Source organism: Elephantulus edwardii, unplaced genomic scaffold (genome assembly GCF_000299155.1).
Source record: "Elephantulus edwardii isolate Elephantulus edwardi_28Jun2011 unplaced genomic scaffold, EleEdw1.0 scaffold00072, whole genome shotgun sequence".
NCBI classification, from domain to species: domain Eukaryota; kingdom Metazoa; phylum Chordata; class Mammalia; order Macroscelidea; family Macroscelididae; genus Elephantulus; species Elephantulus edwardii.
This window is the reverse complement of record NW_006399822.1, coordinates 5,341,799-5,360,176: the sequence shown is the minus strand read 5'-3', so window position 1 is coordinate 5,360,176 and position 18,378 is coordinate 5,341,799. Positions and strand designations below refer to the sequence as shown.

The window sequence follows — 18,378 nt, the reverse complement described above, 5'->3', positions numbered from 1 at the left end:
GCTTCTGGGAAGACTGACGGCCTTGGAAATTGTGGGGGGCAGTCCTGCTCCGTCCTGCAGGGCTTGGTTTGGGGTTTGTGTGCAGGCACCTGTGTTCTCACCAGCCAAGCTGGCTCACTCTCACTCGTTGACCTCGACACGGAGCCTGTTCACAGCTGACTCCAGCCGGTTTTCATAGACTGTCACACGAGAGGAGACGGCCCGTCTTACTCTAGCGCAGCTGCTGTGGATCTGAGCCGCCAGGGGGGCCCTGCCCTCGGGCTGGCAGCACAATGCCTCGCCCACAAGGCCACCAGAGCGCCCTGCATGTAAAATGAGGGGCCTTAGGAGCACTGGTGGCCTAGTGGCAAGAAGCTGCGCTGCAATCCCAAAGGCAGGTGGTTTGAAGCCACCAGCTGCTCTGTGGGAGGATAGACAGTCTCCTCCCCTGCGATTAACTCCTCTGAAATCCCTCCGGAGGGTGAGCTATGGGTGGGTTCTGACTTGACAGCACAGAACAACAATACAGTGTTACCTCTTATCATCAGGCTGACTTAAGAGGGTCTCTAGGAGTTAAGATTGATGACACCTGACAGTGATTCTCTCTTATATGTATCTGGCTTCATTCAATTACATTAGTAACTTGTGAACTCACTCATTTTTGGGAATATTTGTAAAGTGTGTGTAGACCTCCCTACCCGTAGGATCCCGATGGTTAAATTCTGGGCTGAGAGAGCGTAGCTCCGTGCAGTTCTCGGTGGAGGCTGGAGCTCAGATCCAGGTACTCTGGCTGCAGGCTGGGCCTCAAAGCTCCCTGCCCAGACACAGGCTCAGGCTTAAGGCGAAGAACTCCAGGCCACAAACTGGGCTAGGACTCAAGTGCATTGGCTGCAGACCGGAGCTCTGACCCAGGCTCTCTGGCTCTAGAGTGCCCCTTCCATCTCTCAGCTATGCGGCTTCTCAGAGTTAAGTGGCCCTGGTGTACATTGGAGTTTGAGACCCCAGCTCCCAGCTTTTATTCGGAGTGTCAGGACAGAAAGGTGGTTGGGTTCTCCCTTGGTCGAGTGCGTGGGGCTCGGCCCAGCCTGGTGCTCACATCCCTGCTGGAGGTATCGCCGTTCAGCGAGGTGCCCTGGTCATCAATGGAAGATCGCATGTTGAGCGCTGCAGCAATGCCCAGTGGCCCCGGCTTTGCTGATTTCCAAATAGCAAACCACCTCCAGTGGAGAAGGACTTCCTTCCTGCTTTCATGGGGCTCCTGGTAACAAGGGGGTGTCCCAGCAGTGGGAAGCCCTCGGGTGGCCTGTGGGGCTCATCTGCTGCTCACCAGAAGGGCCTCGGAAGCGGTAGTGACAGGAGAGCTCAGCCACAGGGCTCGGCAGGCGGCGGTGATGCGTCCACGTGTGGGCCCATGCCTGGCCTGAAGGCCACAGCCACATAGTGTGGTGAACGCCTTCCCCCAGCCCCTGGGTGTGCTGAGAGAGGGCGAGCTCCACTCCTGGGCATATTCCCAAGCCCATTGGCAGAGGCCCTGGGTCAGTCCATCACCTTGAGGGTCTTTTTCTTTTTGTTTTCCTTTCTGACCTACTTTTCCAAGAATGATGGCCTTTTTCAGGGACTGACCACACACTCCCTTCCCCCATAACGTGTCCAGTGTATGTAGTTTAAGTGTCCTCACCCTCATCTCTAGCAAGCTTGCTGGCTGCCCTTTTCCCATGACAGTCTTCCTTGTTCTTTGGCAGTCCATGATATATTCAATCCTTGTGAGAATTTATGTTTCGCTCATGTTCGGGCGTGTAATGCATGGTGAACCCGTAGTCTTCGAGTCTTCCTCAGTCAGTGCTTCACGTCATCGTTGGTTTTGGTCATTTTGGTGAGCGGGGTTGCATCATCTGCATGAAGGAGGCTGTGGACGAGTCCTCTCCAATTCTGATGTCATCTTCTTGTCGTTCCTTGATGTACACGTTTAGAGAATGTTATCACGTGTGGAGACATGGAAGCACCACATACTCAGGGTACAGAATACACGTTGTTTAAAGACGTATTACCTCTTGCCTCCCATTTCTAGAACTTTCAAGCCAGCTAGATTCACGACAGAAAAGCGAGGTTTCAGTTCATTCTGTCGTCTTTCCGCTCTTCGTCTCTGTCAGCTCTTCTTAAGGGTTTGGCCGAGACATAGTCTAGATTCAAGGACAGCTGGCTATGTGTCTCAGACACGTCGGAGGGTGGCATCCAGTGGGCCACCAAACTAGGATTCCTCTGTGTTTTCCATTCTTTCCCACTAGGTGGGATGGTCCCCCAAATCCTGATGACTTTCTAACTTCTGGGTCCTGCCTGCTTTTCCTCTCTCCATGACCTTGAGCTGAACCAGTTGAGTGCTGGTGGACTGTCAGGGTCAAGCTTTCACACTGACTAGAGCTGGCCAGCCCCCAGAACAGCCTTTCTGACCCTGCAGGACCACCTCTGACCATCCCTGTCTCTTTCTGTCACTCTGAGTTGCATTACAAAAACCAGTTGCCAGGGAGCTCTGGTGGGCTAGTGGCAAGAAGCTGCACTGCAACCCCAGAGGTGCTAGTTCAAATCCACCAGGTGCTCTGCTGGAGAAGGAGGGGCAATCTCCTCCTGCACCAGTCAGATCTGATTTGATGGTACACCCCCCCTCCCCCAACAACCAGTCGCTGTAGTTTAGACTGTCTGAGCAAGAGGGTGGGGGACCTGAGACCCTTAGCATCCCACTAGCTTGTGGGGAGGTGCCTGACTCCCAGGCAGGTTCTAGCAGGAGGGGAGCCTGATGTGGAGGTGGCCTCGGGGTTCCCTTCTAACGGGGAGGATCTGGGGGTGCCGGGTGTGGCGGCACCTTCAGGTGATGTGATGGCTGACTTGTTGCTGGCCACGTGGTCTCCTTTCAGTGGACATCATGGAAATCAAGGAGATCCGCCCCGGGAAAGGCTCCAAGGACTTTGAGCGCGCAAAAACCGTCCGTCAGAAGGAGGACTGTTGCTTCACCATCTTCTACGGGACCCATTTTGTTCTCAGCACCCTCAGCTTGGCAGGTGAGCACGTACCTGGGCTTCCTGCTTCCCTCCTCACCCCCCCCCACCTCCCAGGGGCCCCTGCCGGGCATTACCTCCCAGGTGCCCCTGCCCGCATCACCTCCCAGGGGCCCCTGCCGGGCATCACGTCTGTGAGTTCAGCCCTGGCCCCTGCCGGGCATCACCTCCTAGGGACCCTCCCAGGCATCGCTTCTTAGGGTCCCCTGCCAGGCATCACCTCTCAGGGACCCTCCCCGGGCATCACCTCCCAGGAACCCCTGCCAGGCATCACCTTCCAGGGACCCCTCCTGGACATCACTTCCCAGGGACCCCTGATGTGAGTTCAGCCCTGGCACTGTCTGCCTGTGCCCCTTCACCTCTCTGAACGGCAGTCTGTTCAGCTGTGAAGTGGGCAGAGACTGTGGAGAATTCCACCTGGCTCGGCAGGGTGCCTGTGGGAAGTATACGTTAAGAGCCTGCCTGGCTGCGCTAAGAGCTTGGTGAATGGCTGTTGGCTCGGGTTGTGTGGGAGGAACCGGGTAGTCGGCAGACGTTACTCAGCACACACCACCCAGGTGACTCAAAAGAACTATTCTGCACTCTCCTATTTCTCACACACACATGCGCACACACAGACATAGGTACACATATACTCAAGCCTGTGTCTGCATGCACACATAAATGCACAATGCATGGACAGCCATGCACACATTCTTGTACATGCATGGACAGCCGCGTACATAAGTGTACACACATGCACACCCCACACAGACACTTACGTGTGTCTGTAACATGCGTGCATGTGGGCACAGTCATGAGCTCGTGCACAAAGGTACCTAGAGTCCTGAGCATGTTTGCAGACATGCACACAGGTGCACACACACATGCACACACGCAGGCACACGGACCTGGAGGTGAGGGTGCTGGCATCCCCGAGACTCCTCCAGGCAGGAGAAGGTGAGTCCCAGAACTTTGCACGCATGTGAAGAAGCACCGACCTGTTACTCGGGGCTGACGTCTGCAGCCGCCTGTGGTCTAGTTTCAGAGTGCACTGACATGGAAGAGTGCGGACAGTCGCTCTGATGAGAGAGGAGGTGCTGTTACTGTGTACCGTCGTGTCGGCACCAGCCCACGGCTGACCCTCTGGCGGGCTCTCAGAGGCAGGGAATCGTGTGGGAGGAGACTGCCCATCTTTTGCCTTTTGCTGCAGCTGGTGGGTTTGAACCTGTGCCCTTGGGTTGGCAACATAGCTCCTTACACAAGCCATCAGCGCTAATTACTGTTCAGAGCAGATCTGCTTTTAGGGGGCACAACCAGTGAAAGCGTAGCAGTGTGGGGACATCTAGTTTGGGGTCTGATCGTTCTCCTTTGTCTCCTTTCTCATCTCTGTCACCTTCAAGCCCATGGTGGTGCCAGCTGTCATGGGGGCTGTGACGATGGCTAAGACCCGTTGCCCCTCTCAGGAGCTCTCAGTCTCTGCTGGGGTGGGGAGAAAATGGGTAGGCTGCCTGCCCTGTGATAAGTCTGTGCTCCGAGCACCTCATACCACTGCAGGGGTGCAGAGCGCCTTATTCCAGGGAAGGTGTGCAGAGGAGGTGACTTGTATTTTGATGAGGGGATGCCTTGAAGTGTCCACAGGAGCAGGAAGGAAGGAGGGAGCGCAGCCTGGCATGCACAAGGCCACAGACAGGGGAAATCGTCTGTAGGATGGGGAATGGTGTGTGTGTGCCTGTCACCTGACCTGGAGATGGGCTGGGCCAGGACAGAGGGAGGCCCCTCAGAGCTGTGCCCACCGCCCTCATCTGCAGCCTGAGGCCTGGCCACGGTTCTGCGGTTGAGGATCCCAAGGCTAGGAGCCCAGGGTGCCAGCTGTGGTGTCTGTCCCACTTTGAGATCCTTTCTTGAGGAGCTAGAATCCTAGCTTCAGAGCTTGGAAATGACCACGGCCCCGACCAAGCTGGGAGAGTTCCTGAGACTGTGCTGTGAGCTGCCTGCGGTCCAGTTCCTCAGCTTTTTCAGCCACACAGTTGGCGTGGATTGCAGCAAGAGGCTCTGAAATCCTGTGTCTGTTCCCATGGGCGATGTGGCCTTGGACCTGTCCCTTAATGTGTCTGAGGCGTGCTCGTGTTCTCACGTAGCTGTTCCCAGTGCCTCTCCCAGGGCCTCGCTGTCAGGGTGCGATCAACGATGCAGGAAGAGCATGTACTCAGAACACGTTCGCTGCCTTTCCAACCCCACAACGTTGGTAATCCCCCCCTCCGCCCCGGCTGATCCCTGTGGGCATGTGGAAATAAATTCACATGTCAGGAGAAAGTGGGCTCTTCTTGGAACAAAAAGCAGGTTCTTAAGAGCCATGAACAATCCTTGAGAGGCATAAAGGGTAATGAGAAAGGTTGGCATAGGTTGACATTGCAAATCTACCCAGAGAAGCCCAGGGAACCCCAGTGGCCTAGTGAAAAAAGAGTTGTGCTGCCAACCCAAAGCCATGTGGTTCAAATCCAGCAGGTGCTCTGTGGAGAGATGGACACACTCCCCTCATGCAGTTTACAGCGTCTGGAAACCCTAGAGGACAAGTTGTGAGTCAGATCATGCTCAGTGGCTCATAACAACAACATTAACAACAACAGAGGTACCAGGGAGTAAAGACCCGGGGATTTTTTCTCTAGGGTTGGTCTTTGGCAACCTCATTGGGCACAATTTTACTCTGACACAGATTTGCCCTGAGGCAGACTTGATGCCTCCTTTGATGCCCTCCTGAGAAAGCAAGGTCACTGAAGGCTTCGTCTGTCCCTGCGGACTGTGTAGGTCCGGGGAGGCAGGACCCCGGGTCTGGAATCGATCTCTGCCCTGTCGCTAACCCAGCATCTCTTCTCTCTCACCTCTCCAGCGGACTCCAGGGAGGATGCGGTCAAGTGGCTCTCGGGCTTGAAGATCCTGCAGCAGGAAGTGAAGACGGCCTCCACACCCACGATTATCGAGAGGTGCTTGGCTCGGGGCTGCCCCTTGGGGTGTTAGCTTCTCACGGCATTTGTCCTCCCTCTAGATGGCATGGGGGGGCGGCGATGAAGAGCCCGGCCATCTCCTCATCCCTCTTCAATGAGCATCTTCTGAATGGCCAGCTCTCTGTGCTGTCTGTGGTCCCTCTGTGCTGGGACGTAGCCTGGCCTTTTAGGGCAAGACCAAAGAGTCCTTGACGAGGCTGTGAGTGAGTGGGGAGCAGAGGACTTCCTTCTTAAGTCTATTTTCAAGGCCTGTGGATCTCTGGACAGTCTGATGTAGGGGTCTGGCTTTCTGTCACCCCTTCATAGGCTGGTCAGGGGCTCCTGGCAGAACTGTCCATAGTGTCCTTGTTGGCATTTGTGGGTGAGTTCTTTTTCTCCCCAGGAAGCCAGAGCTCTCTAATTTGCACAGCTTTTATTTCATTTTGGGAAGGGGATGTCAACAAGTATCAAAGAGAAGTAGCAGCTTTAAAACCTGCTTCTCCTTGAAAGGCTCTGCCAGGGAACTCCAGCCCCAGAGAGACAGCTTCCACGGTGCCCTTGGGAGGAGGCGGAATCCTCCTTTTCCGGTTTCCACGTCCCTGTCCCATTAGCATTGACTCAGATGTGTGCACTGACTTCTAATGCCTTCTTTCTGTTCTTCCTTTCTCTCTGGTCTTAACTCTCCTCCCAGTTGGCTGAGGAAGCAGATTTATTCTGTGGATCAAACCAGAAGAAATAGGTAAGAGGAGTTCCCGCTTTTTCCACCATCATCTTACCATTTGGGATTCTTGACGTCTGTTGACAGTGAAGTCTGTGAAATTCAGAATGTGTGTCAGGCAGACACCTGGCGGAGAAGGGAAACGACACGTTCTTGGCTGAAACGATCGACAGAGAAATGACGAGACTGGTCTCCATCAAAGACGGAAAGCTGTGACCTCCACTTAAGGCAATCCTGTGAAGTTCCCACTGTGGGGCGCTTGTTTAAGTGTTCTGGGGGATGTGGGTTGTGCTGTGTGGGTGTGGCCTTCTGGAGGTCACACTTGGTCTGCAAGGTGCAGACATTGTGCTCTGGGCTGAGGCTGGCGGGGGGCCTACCTGAGCCTCCGCTCTAGTGGACACTCGAGCCCACTATCGCAGGGCCTGGGGACGACCTCCTCCTCCAGTCCTTGTTGGTTTCAGCCCATCACAGACACTCTAGTGCCTCTGTCTCTCAGGTTCACCAGGTTGCCCGCCTCACATTTCTGCGTTTGCTGTAGAACCTGGATTGACTGTGGCGATGTTGGGTGCCACCCAGTCACCTCCAGCTCAGTGACTCACTGTACAACGGGTCAGGCCCCTGACTGAGCCTCCGTCATCCTGACACTGCTGTGCCAGCGTCCACTGTGACAGTCACTGTGTCAGTGCATCTTGTTGAGGGGCCTCCTCTCCTTTCCAGCCCTCCGCCTTCCAAGGATGATGTCCCTCCGAGGACTGGCCCCTCTGACAGCCTGCCCAGAGGATGCGAGACGAAGTCTCACAGTTTTTGTCTCCAAGGAGCACTGTGTGACTCGATTCTTCAAAGATACATTTGTTTATTCCGTTGCAGCCCAGGACATATCCAAAACTTTGTTCCAATATCATAATTCAAAAGCATTAATCAATTCTTTTTCCATCTTCCTTATTCATTGACCCTAAAGAAGCCAGTCTGATGACATGGCGATGTTTGTTAAGAAATGAGCAGAAATAACAATGATGTGATAATGTAAATGAGATTGCATGACTTTTCTCCCCAAGTAACTGTGTCTTGGGGACATTCCCTCTCAGCACCTCCTTCCGCGCTGGCCCTTTAGAAACAGCCGCGTAGGTCTTGAATGTTGGTCAGCCTTGGGTGCTGTTGGCTCTGCTCCAGCTCCTGGTGACCCTTCGTGCAGCAGAACCAGACGCCGCCCGGTCCGGCGCCTCCCTGTCCTCTCCTCCTCGCTGAAGCCTGCTGCTGCGGTCGCTGTGCCGCTCCGTCTCCTTGAGGCTCTTCCTCTTTTGCTGTGACCCCCCCCCATTTCACCAAGCGTGGTGTTCTCCAGGGACTGGGCCTTCCTGAGAACATGCTCTGAGCGTGTGCAATGAAGCCTCACCGTTCTCGCCTCCCGGGGGCATTCGGAGGTCACAGCAGTTTCTTTCTGCCTAATGTGCTGGAGGGCACCGCTTCCCTCACAAGAATGGAGTTTCCTGAAGGAAAACAGAAGAGGAACAGAAGTGAAGGAGAGGCAGCAGGCAGCAGGGACTGGGCTCTGGGGACACTCAGCTCAGGGGGATCCCCTGTTAACAGGTGCTGTCCTCACTTCCTGTGTCACCTCGCAGTGTCTAGAGCCAGAAGGGGTTGAGGTCTGCAGAGCACAGGACCCAAGACTAGACTTGGACCTTCCCTCATCTGGTGGGTGAAACCTTGTGAACTGTTCACCACAGAGGAGCGATCACAGGTCCGCCTGTGGTGTCTTGCGTGTTGGGTCCTGGGCCCCTGTTAAGACACGCCCCTGCTGTATGTGGGCCAGCCGCCCAACTCAGCCAGCTCTCCTCTTGTTTTCCTGGAAGCCCTCCCATCTTGAAGAGACCTTTGCCTCTGGCCTCCCCCCATCACTTTGAGGGCATGTCTTGGGTGCTGCCTTCCATGGACGCCCAGCATATGTGAACATGAACATGAACATGAATGCCTGGGTGCTTGCAGGTTCAGTCGTGTGGTTAAGCCCGCTCATAGCTCATTGCGTGTCTTCCTGTCCATCTGCTGCTCCCTCCTTTTCCCCCTCCTGTGGGGCATTCACTCCTGGGTAGCACACTTGGAACCAGGCACTGGTGCCACCCAGAGCAGCACATGGGGGCCTTCGTGCACACTTCTCCCGTTCACCCCCCGCAGTGACGTCTCCTGTTTTCCTTCTCGGTGGCTTATGGTGACTCATGGCTGAGTTGGCACAGAGATGGCCGACGAAGCCCCTCTGGGCTTTCCGCTCAGAGGCGGTACGGGGCAGGCGAGCTGGTAACGCGTTGGCTCTTCCCTCTCCGGCTGCTGAGGCTGGGAAGCTCCTCCTTAACTGAGAAGGAGCCCTTCGTCCTTCTCTTGTCTGTCCAGCACCTTCAGCAGAAAAGCAGACCTGTTTCTGGGCTGAACTCCTTGTGGGGCCACCACGCCCTCTCCCCGCTGCCCTGGTGTTGGGCAGAGCCATGCTGTTCTGTCAACACGTGGAAAAATCCCACCTTTCCTATGAGGCCTGGAGGGAGGAACTTGGACCCAGGTACCAGCAAAAGGGCAGCCGCCTTCCGTTTTAACAGCCTCCCCTCCCTTTCCTGTCGCCCATGAGTAATTATGTTTCCTGAAGGAGAACAAAGGAGCGACAGAAGGAAAGAGGTGAGGTAGCAGGAGCCGGGCTCTGAGCAGGGCGAGCTTGGGGCCATCTGCTTCTCGGGGCTACTGTCCTTGTCCCCAACTCCCACCTCAGCCTTCACAGTCTCTGGAGGAGATAGAGGCAGCAGCTCACGTCTGACAGCACGCCCTCACGCACTGCATCTCCACTTTAATGGCGTGTTCTCAGCCCCCTCTGACATAGACCCGTTTTATAAATGAGGAGACTGAGACCCAGAGGAATTAAGTCATGTGTCCCAACCTCATCAGGCTAGCTTTTGGTTGAGTGTGCCTGTTGCTACTTAGTTACTTCTATTTTAAAAGTTCAGTGTTACTTAGTTTCTTTTCTCTGTTCCTTGTCTGTGAGAGAGATGATACTAGTCTCTGCCTCATAGGGTTGGTGTGAGGAGTCAGTGAGTTGGGATGTGACAGTGTAAAAAGAGCAAAGGTAGTGTGGGGACAGTCATATCTGACCTTTACCGGCTCCTCAAAGGGGAACTGTCCCCATCAACAACACAAAACGAATTCCCATGAGGTCAGAGGTGTCCCACGTGCTCCCCCACCTCTTTCTACTCATCCCAGCACCAACTTTACTGCTCTACTTGGTCCAGAATGCAGCACAATAGCTCCCAGATCTCACAGCATCATATTAAGGAAGTCAAAGGGCTATAATTCAGGTTGGCAGCAAGATAAACTCAATCAGGACAGCTTCTGAAATGTGTTTTCAGGCACATAGTTGATCCTTGTGCCTTTAGGCCAGTGCTACAAAGCTCTTTCCTGCCAACTATGGCTCTCCCTCTCCCCAAGTCCTCAAAAAAACTTGGTCACTAAAGGCTCTTAGCTTTGGTTCCACTGCATAGGATTCCCAAGGCCAAGTCTGTCCCGTGTGTGTGTGTGGGTTGTCTCTGGTTCCTTGCTTCTACGCTCCTGTAAGTCTGGCTAGCTCCAGAATCGCTGGCCCTGAAGGGCACACCGCAGTCTCTTGTTTCTTACTTGCTGATGGTAAGATTCTCAAATTCTGTTTCTGAATTCACTCAAGTTAATGGCAAGACGAGCCCGTCCCATTGTGGAGAGGCTAATAATTCTCATATTCCCACCCATCCACAAAGTTAATGTCTGAGGAAGACATTGTGAACCCATAACACCACAGACAAATATATAATAAACAGTCAACAGGGTTTTATCACTGTTGTTATGAAAAGCCAGGCGTAGCAGAGAAATTCATCTAGCATTAGAGTGGCAGTAAGTTGCATGGGATGTGCCATCTTTGATTGTTTGGTAATGTCTGCCTGGGGTACAGGTTGAAGCATTCCTTGGTTGATCTGGAAGACAGCAGTGGGATCGTTTAATGATGTCTGCCGAGAAAGTAGGAAGGGCCATTGGAGGCATGTCTGGGAATCGTTTCTGCCAGCCCTTTTCTACAGAGTGTCCTGCTTTCTGCCCCATGATCCAGGTCCAGTCCCCAGGAAGTGGGATCTGAAATGGAGATAGTGTGCAGAAAGTGTGTTGTTGTTGTAAGGTACCGTCAAGGTGATTACAACTTCCGGCGACCCTCTGAACAACAGCCCAGAACGTTGCCCAGTGCTGTACCATTGCACGATCTCTGGGCGGCCCCAGCCCATTGTTAGCCATTGTGTCACTCTCTTACTGAAGGTCTTCCTCAGAAAGAAATGTACTGTTGCTTTTATTATCACGTGCTTCTGAGTCGAGCACAACTCATAAATGACCCTGTGGTCATCAGCCCTGAGCCCTGCCCCTTCCAGGGCCATCCTCACCGTCTCTGCTCTTCTCCAGCCTCTGCGTCCGTCCGTCACTGAGGGGCTTCTTCCTTCACGGACCCTCCCTCTTCCGAGCAGGACGTTCTTTTCCAAGGAGTGGCTTCTTCTAACAAGTGTGTGAGACAGAGTTTCGTCGTCTGTGCCTCCCTCCGAGTTCACCCTGGGTGGTTTTCCTCCAGGACGTCCTTGTTCATCCTTACGTCAGTTCACGGGATAGCCATGACCCTTCTTCAACACTGTGTTCAAAGGCATTGATTCTTTCACTGTCAGCAAATGCCAAAAACCAAACACTCCAACCCAAATCCCATCGCCATCGAGTGCTAACTTTCCACTGGCTTTCTGAAGCTTTGAATCCTTATGGAAGGAGGTGGCTTATCTTTCTCCCTTGGAACAGGTGGTGGATTTGAACTACCTACCAATCTTTCAATGAACAGCCCAGCATGTAATACACCAGACTCCTGGGATTCGTGAGTGCAGAGATCATCAGTGCTGGATGGGCATGAGGGAAGTGGGGACAGAAGGACAAGGTGGCTCGGATCAAGACTTGCCTGCAACTGGTCCATTCTGGATCAACCCCCTGCTGGGAATTTGCATTTCTACCCAGAGAGGCTGACTCAGAATGCAGATCTCTGAATGCCTTCGCTCTGTGCAGTGTGACAGTGTCTCCTTGACTCAGAAGAACCACCTGCAGAGCTGAGGGCGCTCTCCCAGTCGGTGCTCATTCACCTGTTGGTCGGAGTTTCACAGGGAGGGGTGCCCGGGTGGGTGTTGATAGGAGCCCCCGCCGGTGAAAGCCCAGGCGGCTGATGGAACCGCGGTGCCCTCTTTTGCAGCATCAGCCTCCGAGAGTTGAAGACCGTCTTGCCCATGATCAACTTCAAAGTGAGCAGCGCCAAGTTCCTCAAGGATAAGTTTGTGGTAAGTTTGTAACTGAGGTCCTGGGGTTCTTCAGAGCTCAGGGCTGCCTGCCACCCCTCGCACGAAGCTGCTGAGCACCAGTGGTGCCCAGAGAAGTTCTTCATCTCCAGAGGGCAGCAGCCGTAGCTGGCCAGGGTCGTCCTGGGCTCTCGGGATCTGCTCTGAGTCCTCGCAAAGTCCTCCCTGCTGACTCCGTGAGCTGGGCTGTTTGCCTTGGAACGCCCAAGCTCTGATCTGTCATCTCGGCTCGACTCCCCTGCTTCCTTCCCCATCCAGAAGCCTCACCTCCTCCTAGTGACATGAGCAAGTGTGTTTCTTTTGGAAAAGACTATGAAAGAGCCCTTCTATAGGTTGCCAAGGTGATGGCATTTCATGTGAAAGTCCTGGCGATGCAGCTTTGGAGCTGGCCTTTCCCCTCCCTTCCTGTCCCCTGCTTCATCTCTGTCCCTTCATCCGCCCACCCATCTGTCCACTCACCCAGATGTTAGTTGTCCACTGATCTACCCACCCACCCATTTGACCACTTACCTGCCTACCTACTTGTTAATCCACTTGTCTTCCCACCCGCCCTTTTATCCATCATCTACCCATTCATCCATTCACTCACCTGTCTACCCACTCAACCATCTCTTCATCCGTCTGTCCATCATCCATCCATCTGTCCACTCATCTAGTTCATCCACTTACCACCCAGACATCTGTTCACTCATCCACTCTCCCATCCACCCACCCATCCATCCATCAATATATCCCCTCATCTACCCACCTATCCATCCACCCATCAGCCTGTCTGCTCATCTCACTATCCGTCTGTCTGTCCCTTCATGGGTATCGTGTGTTACCAGGTCATGGAGCTGTGGCCAGGAAGGGTTAGAGTACAGCAGAGTGCGTGGGGCCTCTCCACGTGGTGCGTGGAAGACGCCACGGATGGCCACCTCTTTCATCTTCTCAGCCCACTGGTGTTGAGAGGAACAGCGCTGCATCTCCGGTCTCCCAGTCGGAGAACTTGAGTTTGCCACGTCAGCCCTGCTCCGTTCACGGGATTCCTCGTTGGAGCTTGTGCTCATGGGCTCTGGAAGAGCTAGCCCATTGTACTGCGAGTTTCCCTAGTCATCCCTTGGACAGCCCCCAACATGCTGTTCTTAACCAGATCATGGAAAAGCAGAAAAGAAGGGTGTGGATTCACAGGGAGGAATGGGGGAAGAAGATTTTCCCCAGCTCACACCGTGACCAGCATTTTGGTTTCAGGCACCTCACTAGGTTTCTGAGGAGACCACGGAAGGTAGTGATGGGTCTGTCATTTCACAGATGAAGAAACGGAGGGTCTGAAAAGGGTCGAGTTAGTTGTCCAGAGTCATGGAACAGTTGTTGTTTGTTGTTTATTGCCTTCGGATCGAGCACAACTCACAGTGACCCTATGAACAAAAGGCCTGAAGCCCCTCTATAACTGTCGACATTTATCAAAGTTCATAGAGTTTCCGGAGGCTTGTTACTTAGGAGGTAGTTGCCATTCCTGCTTCCCAACCTGTCAGGGGTGTGTTTTTGCATGCCACTGAGTCGCTTGTGATGCATAGTGACCGTCTGCATGGAGCGGTTATGTTTCTATTTTTACAGGAAATGGTCAGGCAGAGAGATGAACACTCCCCGACCCCAAAGACCTGATTTCATCTATGGTTTTAAACATGACATATGTCTGGGTTTGGAACTCCCAGAGGAAACCTCTTTTGGCCAAAACAGGAGGAGATGTGTGTTGTGGCCCTAAGGAGTGTTTCTGGGGCTCAAGCAGAGAGAGGGGAGGTCCCCCATTGGCAGGGCCTGGTGAGCGCTGGTCTCCCTGCAAAGTGAAGTAGCCCAGTTGGGGATGCTTGGGGTTCCAAGGACAGTGAGTGTGATTTTGGGCAGTTGTAGAAAAGTTGTTCTATTTCTGTAAGCAGGGAGGAGACGCCCTTGCGGTGGACGTCAGAATCACGTGGTCACTTTTCTCATTTCTACAGGAAATAGGCGCACACAGAGAGGAGCTCAGCTTTGAACAATTCCATCTCTTCTACAAAAAGCTCATGTTTGAGCAGCAGAAGTCGGTAAGACGATTCGTAGCAAGTGCCCTCATGGTGTTTCCCTCCACTGCAGAGGCCAGCAAGTTCTCAGAACAGCCAGAAGTGCTCCGTCTCCTTCCGGTCAAATGCCTGTGCCTGGAGATGTCCTTGACCTACTCAGTTGGCAGAGGCTCTGAAATGCGATAAGGCAACGGGGCATGCAGTTTGTGTACCTTTTTGGTGGGAATGTGAATGGCTGTAAGTGAGTTTGGAACTTAATCCCAGTCTGTTAAAGTAGACACGAGGCAGTGGCGTTCGGTGGTGGAATGCTCACCTTGTCTCCTTTCTCTCATTTCGCTGTAGTAGAGAGACATTGGTAGAGGACTTTGACCAACGGAAGTGCGTTCTTGCTATCTAGGAGGCTGCAGCGTCCGCACTGAGAGTGCCAGGTCTAGGGGAAGGCCTGCTCTCTCTGTTCTGAAGGAAGGTCGTTCGTTTCCTTTAGCACGGCATGTGTAGGCCTGCTGTTCCTTGGACACCCCCCTGTGTCCGGGTCTTCAGTGTCCAGGAGCTTCCTGGTGCAGAGACCTGAGTCCAGGAGGTCACGCTCCACTCCTGGTGATTCTCCGGTAGAGATACTCTCTAGGCTTGCTCTTCCCTGCCCTCCCCCCTTGGTCTGTTGTGAGGTATAAGCTGTTACAGGCTGCGCTCTAGGCAACTTCTGTGACATTGGTTCAGGGCTGTGATGGGATTAAGGGACGTTGCATTCCCCCCTGAGTCCTCCTAAAACAGTTCCGTTTATCAGCTCATGGGGGATAAAGCTAGAACTTTTGCGTTTTGCCATTGCTGTGATGTGCTTTTGGAACCAACTCATATCTGACTCTCCATGTGCAATTTTAAAATGACAAGTTTTTTATGAAATAATTTCATGAGTGTTCACTAAGAGCTTGGTTTCCATTCATTCATTCACGCTCATTTTCCTCCCTCCAATTCCCTTTGTAATGCTTGTCCAGGCCTTTTGTTCATAGGGTTGCTATGAGTTGTGCTCAACTCAAAGGCAATCAACAACAACAACAACAACAACGCTTGTCCTGTTCTATTAATTGTCCTGCACACAATTTCTAACGGTCCATTCCTTCCAGACTGTCCTTTCACCCATTCCAGTCTTCATTATCTATCCCTTCTTTTCCCACTCTTTCCCCTCACCCCCTCTAGTGACCCCATTATTAAAACAGTGGTTTTATGCAGTATTTATCCTTTTTGTCACTGAGATATTTCACTCAGCATAGTGTCTTCCAGACTCATCCATGTTGTGTAGTGTTTTATGAGTTTGGTTTTCAATACTGCATACTATTCCATGTGTGAATGCACCATGGTTTCTGTTTGGTAGTTGATGGGCACTCGGGTTGCTTCCGTCTTTTTGCTGTTGTGAATAAGGTGGTGATCTGTTCATGGCATACATCTGTTTGTGTCGTAGCTTGGGACCTTCTAAACACCCAAAACTCCTGCAGTAGAGTAAGAACGAAGCCCACAGGCTGGGAAAAAATATTTGGTGATGATAAGGGACTCAGAACTAAAATTTGTAGAATACTTCAGCAAATAAAAAAACCCCAAACACAAAATGGGCACAAAGAGGGTCAGATGGTCAACATACACATAAAATTATGTTAAAATGCAAATATATTTTTACCTGGAGTGGCCCTTTTTTTTTTTTGAGTGGCCCTTTTGGGGCTCTGTTGCACAGAACTTGAAGCCCTGGGCCCCAGGGCTGTTTGTGTGAGTTGGTTACCGTGTTCCTTGCACGGGCTACAGACTCCGGGCTCGTCAGGCTGCCTCTCAGTGGCGACAGTGCTGGGCAGTGGAGCACATTTGTACATACAGTATGTCACTGAGAAGGCTACCAGCAACTTGAGCTCTTGATTTGGGTGACGCTCATGGCATTTTGTGAGGCTAGGAAGGGGTAGAGTCTGGAAGAGTTAGGTCTGGTGTTTTGTAAAGCATATGTCTTGGGCTGTTAGCCCGAAGGTTGGTGGCCTGGGCCCCTCAGTCACTCTCTGGGAGAAGGATGGGCAGTCCATTCCCCTTGGAGGAGAAAGGTGTGGCCGCCACAGCTCTCGATGGAAGGGTCAGAGTGAACTGGACGCCAGTGGACTGTTAGATTGCATTTGGATTTTTTTTCCCTTCACAATAGATTGAGTTACTAACACAAAGGTTAGAGGTTCAAATATACGAGCTGCTCCTTGGGAGGAAGGTAGATCGTCTCCTTCCATAGACATTTACAGACTCAGTAATAAATGAGTGTGTCTTCAGTGAGATGGCTCGACAGCACATAACATATACACAGAGCAAACAGGGCCTGGTCCTGCCGCAGTCTGTGATGTGTGGGAGCCATTGCTGCGGCCCTGTGACAGCCCATCTTGCTGGACATCATCTTTTTTATTACCCTCTGCTTTTTCATGCTGTATGTCACTGACCGTCTGCTTTTCCAGACTTAATGTCCTCTAGGGACTCTTCTCTGCTGAGGAACATACCCAGAATCCTTGAGACAAATGGCTAAGTGCTTGATTGTTAGTAGAAAGGTTGGGTGTTTGAGTGGCTTACTGTTAGTGTTAAGGTAATTGTGCTGTCAATGCAAAGGTACATGGTTCGAATCCATTACCAGCTTCTCTGTGGGAAAAATACGGGCAGTGGCCTTCTGTGTGGTTTACTGCCTCTGAAAGCCTGCTGGAGGTCAGTGTCCACTCTACATTAACAACACCTACACCAGAGGCTCCTTGGAGGAAAGGTCTGGAATCTCCTCCTCAAAACTCAGCCACTGAGGCTGTCAAAAATCAGTCTTGATTTTTTGTTTCTCTTAAGAATAAAAAGATCTGGCTATTATTGGGGGTAGTTCCCCTGGTGACATCTGTATGCGAAGGTGGTGAGCATTCCCTGGTCTTCCCCAGCCCTGCCCGTCTCTGTCCGCCTTTTTCTGTGGCTGAGTTTGCAGCCCGTGGTCACTGGCATTTCCCAGTATAGCTCTCTAGTGTGGCCACTGCGTTTTTCACTCAGTGACGTGGAATTTGAATTGCAAAGCCCCAGCTGGTATAAATAGTCTCTGGCCAGCTAGAGAAAACCTCAGGGCTGTTCTGTAGGCAAATACCCCCTCCCCACCCCGAGTTGTTGGCAGAACCCTCCCCTTCCAGAGTCCATTGCTGGCAGCATCTTGTGGTGAAGGTGTTCTCCTGGGGTGCTCAGCTGGGTTTCTGGGGCTCCTTGTGGAGGAGAGAGGCACCCTAAAAGATGCCTAATGACTCCTCAGCTGTGTTCCCGGGAGTGGGGTCATGTTTAGCCGAACACTTTCCCCCTGGGGGTCTCCCCGGTGCCTTCCTGGTGTCTAACCACCTGGTCATGGAGTCGCCCGTAAACCTCAGAGTTTCCCAGAGCAGCAACAGTGAGACCAGAAACTGAATCTCACATGAGCCCCTGGTGAAGGGGGTGGTGGTTGTACAGCTGGTTGCCACTGAGTACATCACCTGTGCGAAGCAGAGCTGCGCCCCAGGGTTTTTAAGGCTCTGACCTTTTGGAAGCAGGTGGCCAAGCCCGTTTTCCGAGTTGCCTTTAGGTGAGTGCGAACCGTCCACCTTCTGGCTGATAATCATGCGCTTAACCATGTTGTCTCCCAGGGGCTCCTAACTAGATCATGAATTCAGCGCTCAGCTCAATGCCCACGAGTGGGAACTGAGTTTCACTGCCTGCCAGCCGTGCGACTTTGGACCTGGCTCCCACTCCTCTAAGTGGAAGGGGCCTCTTAGCATTGAATGTGTCAGACTGCTCCCTCAAAGGTTAGTGGTTCAAATCCACTGGCTGCTTCTTGAGAGACGATGGACAGTTTCTTCTTCTAAAGATTTACAGCCTTGAAGCCCAGTGGAGGGGGCCATGAATCACTGAGTCATCGGCGGTGAGTTTTGTGTAGATAGAGGATTGTGGCGTCTCCCTGGAAGGAAGACTAAGTTGAATGAGAACGGAAGGCAGGCGGGGTGAAATCACTCCTTCCTAGTAACTGGCCGGCCCTGCGGGATCCGTGTGTCTGGTTAAGACAGCGAGAGGGTTTGATTGAGCATATTTAATTTAACTGGAAGTTTACAAATCGTACTTGATTTTTATTCAGTCATTCATGTTGGTTTGTGTACCACAGAGTCGGAACTGACCCTTAGCTGACCTTCCAGTGAGTTTTCAGAGGCTGTTAATCGCACAGGCAGAGATAGCCCATCCTTCTCCCACGGATGCAGCTCATGGCCTAATTTT

General features: G+C 52.6%; 1 protein-coding gene across 1 annotated transcript in view; it reads left to right on the top strand.

Moving 5' to 3' along the window:
• Nucleotides 1-18,378, top strand: part of PLCG2 (phospholipase C, gamma 2 (phosphatidylinositol-specific)) — a 135,789-nt gene that overhangs the window by 49,721 nt on the left and 67,690 nt on the right. Inside the window, 5 exon segments of the mRNA XM_006888806.1 lie at nt 2,889-3,032; nt 5,899-5,992; nt 6,684-6,731; nt 11,974-12,058; nt 14,053-14,136. Coding sequence (XP_006888868.1) covers nt 2,889-3,032; nt 5,899-5,992; nt 6,684-6,731; nt 11,974-12,058; nt 14,053-14,136 — 455 coding nt within the window.